The sequence below is a fragment of the Harmonia axyridis genome, chromosome 3 (assembly GCF_914767665.1).
Source record: "Harmonia axyridis chromosome 3, icHarAxyr1.1, whole genome shotgun sequence".
Classification (NCBI taxonomy): Eukaryota; Metazoa; Arthropoda; class Insecta; order Coleoptera; family Coccinellidae; genus Harmonia; species Harmonia axyridis.
The window spans coordinates 56,169,162-56,174,684 of NC_059503.1; the positions used below are offsets into that span (position 1 = coordinate 56,169,162).

The following is a 5,523-nucleotide window of genomic DNA, read 5'->3' on the forward strand; positions in this document are numbered from 1 at the left end:
CTTATGAACCTTTGAGGTTTTGAAATTTAAAATATCTTTTTTTTTTTTTGTTCGAATGCATTGCCTTGAATTATTTATTACAATCATCAAACTATTTCTAACAATTTTTTACTCCTCAAATTAATAGAGAGGTAAAATGCAATGAACGCAAACTGCTTGTAACCGTCTTGTAAACGCAACAGACGAGTGTTGATAATTCATGGTGTGAAATGAGTAATTGCCAGTTTCAGTTGATTACAGGCTTTTAAAAGATATGTATGACGTCTCCTACAACATGCCTCGACAGAAACATAAACACATGGGTACCAACAGAAGCGGGACATATGGCGGTGTGGAGATCAAAAGCCATGAGAATTATTTATAGAAAAACAAGACACTTGTTGCACAGGAAGATGTTGTGAAGAATGAGTATAATAATCGTTTATGAGAATTTGAAAAAATTCAATTTTGGACCAAATTGATATAACTCAATAATTCTGAGTATCGGTTCCTACAGATATTGCCGAGTTCATTCTGCTCGTGAGGTATATTTAACACAAAAATTATTATTTTTCTTGTCACTTCTTTGACTACAAAAATCTATCAATCAGTTAACGAATAATCATCAAATATACTACTAATGTTTCTTGCTTGGCGTTCATCTTTAAAATTGCTCAATGTTCAGTGAGAATGAAAATGAATAAACATCAAATTGAAATCCAATAACAGGCGATGACTATCCTTATCAAGCGTAATATGACATAGGGGGTATAATAAGGAATGATATTTCAGCATTATTTGTGTGATTTTTATTTCTTCTATGGAAATTCCTCCAAATTTTGGAAAATATAGTTTATTAAGAATTTATGGATGTTTGGTCCAGTGGCTAGAACACGGTACTCCTATGCTGAAGGTCAAGAGTTCGAGCCCTGGAACGCGCGAAAGAAATTTGCTCTTTAATGCTCTGTCTGAAGTTAGGATGGGACACAATAGATGCCGAACACAATAGATTTTCCTTAACCAAACCTTTAAACTCTCAGCTCTTGAGTGATATCCCAGAGACCTAGGGGAGTATTGAGTAATGATAAAAATCGTTGGAGTATTTGATATATCCATTATTATTCTGTCACCTATAAGGCCAATAATCACTCCAAAAATGGTGAAAATTCTGCAAACACATCAGTTCGCAAACTAGACCACTCTTGGGTCTTCGTGAAGCACCTTATCGGAAGGCAATAGTGGAACTAGTGGAAAATTTGAACTTATGAGATAATAGTGATGTGAAGTACGGACCAATGATTCCACCAGCCCATAAAGCGCACCAAACAGTCAGTTTTTCTGGATGTAACGGTGTTTCGACATACACTTGAGGATTAGCTTCACTCCAAATGCGGCAGTTTTGTTTGTTGACGTAGCCATTCAACCAGAAGTGCGCTTCATCGCTAATGGACCAAGTGCGCGATTCGTATTCCGCACAGAACCATTATTTTCGAAATGAAATTGCACTATTTGCAAGCTTTGTTTAGGCGTGAGTCTATTCATGATAAATTGCCAAACCAAACTGAGAATAAATCACTTGACAGCTGTTAAATCGGTCGCCATCTTGAACAGTAACAGAACAGAAATGCCAACTCAAAGTTATATACCTCGAAAAAAACACCTTATACAAGATAGATATAGATTTTCAATGAAAATCATCATCATTGATAAGGCTCAGTTAGGAAGGAGTTAGAAGGCTAAATTAATAAGAAGAATTGTCGTATTTGAGACTCGAAAAATCCAAAAATTATTATTGGAAAGCTTCTCTATCGTCAACGTGTCACTGTTTGGTGCGCTTTTTGGGCGGATGGTGTAATTGGATCTTGGAAAATGAGACTAGTGCAACGGTTACGGTTAATGGAGCTATGCTTAATGATTTTTCATTATTGGAAATGAACGATATTGATGTAAACGACGTTTATTTTCAATGAGACGATATTCCGAGTCACATAAGCAAGAAAAAAATCGCAATTTTGCAAGAAAAAAAAAACTGATCACAATTGGCCACCGAGATCTCGTGACTTTAGACTTTTTTCCTTCGCTTCAAGATCTTAAAGATGTAATTCGTGAATGTATCGACAACATACAACCGCAAATGTATCATTTCAAGAAAAGGATATGGCGCTGCACTCATAGCTTTGGCGGCCATTTGGCTGATATTGTTTTCCATCATTAATGACATACCTTTACCTCTAGAATGATGATGAATGATAAACATCCATTGATTCATGTTTAAAATACTCGTTTGTTTCACTCATTGGATAACCACATGACTTCCGGAAAACACAGAAAGAAATTAATTCGATGTTTCGATAACTACATTTGACATTTCACGAATTGTAATGCATTATTCGTAATTGTAAATTGTATTGGTTCATGAATTTCTCAACAATCCCAAGTAAAAATTAGTTTTAATTTATTAAATGTAAAATTTAGTCATCCGAACATCCAATTTTAGTTTCTTTCTGTGTTTTCCGGAAGTCACAGGCTACTCCACACATTTAGGAATTGTGGTTTTTCCTCATTTAAAGTTCTTCCTCGATAACTCTGTGTAAGTATTTATTTTAGGTATAGGGTTTGCTTGAGTAACCCCCACTATTTTTGTACGAAGAATCAACTGAAAGTATAGGTTCGAACTTGAAAATCTTGAGTTTTGATGAATTTCAGTTGTCCAAATTCATGATTTCCTGATAAACACCCTGTACATTTTTCGTCCAAACCGCAAACAGTCTTATAATACTACGTTTTTGCAGAATCGAAAATGAAAAAGGTTTTTTCGAAAAAAAAATGTTTTCTGTGGTAAGTGTGTGTATCTAATGTGAGTCCTAGTCGCCACCATTTTTTCCATTAGAATCCCATCACCTCATGAACCGTCAAATTTCACCCGAAATATGGCATATAGGTGAAATTTAAATCAAAAAAGCCATTCTAATGACGCAATAATAGAAAGTGTGTGCCATTTGAAATATGAAATTAGTAGTATGTTTCCGGTATAACCGGGAGTTGTAGAGATCTGAGAATATTTTATGAAGAAAGATTAATTTCTCAAACCCAAAAATGTCATCACAAAATTTTGATTAGTTTTCGATGAACGACTAATAGGCCATCGCGGTGAACCACCCTGTATTGGGGTCTTCGATTTAACGCGAAGTTATCCGAATTCTTGTAGATAATATACAGAACACATCAATTCCATGTGAATTAATTCTGAAGAGCGAATATTAAATTCATAAAAATTCCCTACTTTCCTATCCCTCAAATTTTTGGCAAAGACCACAAATATGTTCGTTAACCGTCTCAAATCAATTAGACATCCCATTTGTTCGTAGCATTCCAACCGCACGGAGCGGCACACATATTCCAAACGAACGCGGACAACATCCACCCCCAAACCTCCCCCAGGATCCAGGCACCGGAGAGGCAGGCGGCGAGGAGGGGTAGGAGGGTAGATGCGGTGCCACCCGAATGACAAACTAGCTAACTGTGGATCCGACAAGCCCGGCAAAAACTGTCGCGCAAAAACTAACCCGGCAGCGGCAAAAACTACACAATGTATAAGGGATGGAAACGGGGGGTTGCTTGGGGGGGCGACCACCCCCGCTCGCCTCCCGGGTCCCCGACAGCGAACCCCCAAAACTACGGAATTAGTTTAGGGAGATCTGAACCGAGCACGACTCTGTTTTTCGAAGTGATCCAGCGACGGAAAGGATTGTGTCGGAAAGTAGGCCATGGAGAGAGGAATTTCGGAAAGAGAATTTTGTAAGTTTGGTTTGACTTCGATGAAGGTATCGAGATACTTTTGGAACTGAGGGGTTACAAAACTTAATTACACTTTATTACTTCATAAAAGATATCTCAAATGTTGAAGTGATAATCATAAATTTATGTTATTTATTCTTGAAGGTTAGTTTATTATTTGTAATAATCAACTACTATATAAATAAAAAAAAAGCTTTATTATGAATTTTCTATTCTGAACATTGACTAACATGTGAAATTCAGAAGTTAATCGAGTTTTTGCTATAGGTATAATACTCAAAAATTCGAATTTATAATAATTATAACACCAGAAAGTGGACCAAGTCTGTCAAAATCCTTTATTCATACAACTTTTACGCACATATTAAGATCAATTTAGCTGAAAGCCATTGCCAGATGACACTCAAACTATACATAGCCAAATGTCAATTAGCAACAAAAATGTATCTCGAGAGTTCTTTAAAGTGAGAGTTTTGAACGATCATTTAGTTTCTTCACATGATACATATAACCATGATGGTAAGTAGATTCTACACATTACAGAGGATAATTCCATATACACTCATCGTCAAAAGTCTATCAACTCTCAACTTGTTGAATTTAACATGACACTTTTTTGTGTGTGAAATCTTTACTATCTTATCACTTGAATGAAAATAATGAATGAGCAAAAATGGTTTCTTGTACGGGTGAATACAGGTGTATTAAAAATTAATCAATTTTCAGAGAATGACGAGAGTTGTGCGTGCAGATCTCATCTAATCAGGACAGAACAGGGGAAATTAAAGACCAAGCAAATAAGGCGGCAAGAATATCGGGTGCTCTTAGAGACATTGTGTGGAACAACAAACACATGCGCAATCAAACCAAGATCAGAATATACAAAACTATTGTGAGACCAATTATGACATACGGTATCGAAACGAGAGCCGATACTAAAGTAATGAAGAACGCACTGCGAACTACCGAGATGAAAGTGCTCAGAAACGTCCTAGGCCTCACATTACGAGACAGAAGAAGAAACGAAGATATTCGCAGCGAATGTGAAGTTCCGGATGTAGTCCGATGGGGTCGCAATAGGCGAAGATTATGGAATGCCCACGTAGAAAGAATGGGCGATGGAAGAATTGCGAAGATTGTGAGAGAAGGAACACCGGGAACACGCAGACCGTTGGGGAGACCACCAAAACGCTGGAGAGACTCATGGACTTCGATCTCACAGGAGGCATAATAGTTGGAAAATACAAGCCACAGGCTTAAAATATGAAGAAGAAGAAGAAGAAGAGAAGACGAGAGTTGTAGTATTGAGAATATTCCGTGGAAAATGGCGCGACACCCAATTGGATGTCAAACTGAGAGGCCCGGAGTCCGGTGCCTGGTCGACTTAGAGTAACATCTGCAAGGGAAGACCATTATATCACAAATTTTCTCGAAAGAATAGAACGGTATCTGTAACAGCCCTTTGAAGTCATTTTTTGAGGACCTATAGACAGGTAGTCACAAATTTATGGGCGAGAAGACCATTAAGAGTACATCGGCCATAAACTGGACATAGAGCTACCCGTCAGCAATGGGAATAACACCTCCAAGACTGGCTTTTACCACAATGGCGCAACGTAAATTTTTCGGACGAGTAACGATTAAGTTTGCAGAGTGATAATCGACGAGAAAGGATTTGGATAGGTCCAGGCAGACTAGAGCGACTCAATTTCGCCCAGGAAGTTACGTCCTTTCATGGCGGGGGGT

At 37.6% G+C, this 5,523-nt stretch overlaps 1 protein-coding gene across 1 annotated transcript; it reads left to right on the plus strand.

The window, feature by feature from the left end:
* Window positions 1–4,290: 4,290 nt before the first annotated feature.
* On the plus strand, window positions 4,291–5,008 carry LOC123675479. The gene is made up of 2 exons (XM_045610837.1): window positions 4,291–4,296; window positions 4,529–5,008. Exons 1-2 carry the CDS (start codon window positions 4,291–4,293, stop codon window positions 5,006–5,008), a joined length of 486 nt encoding a protein of 161 aa, XP_045466793.1.
* Window positions 5,009–5,523: the final 515 nt, after the last annotated feature.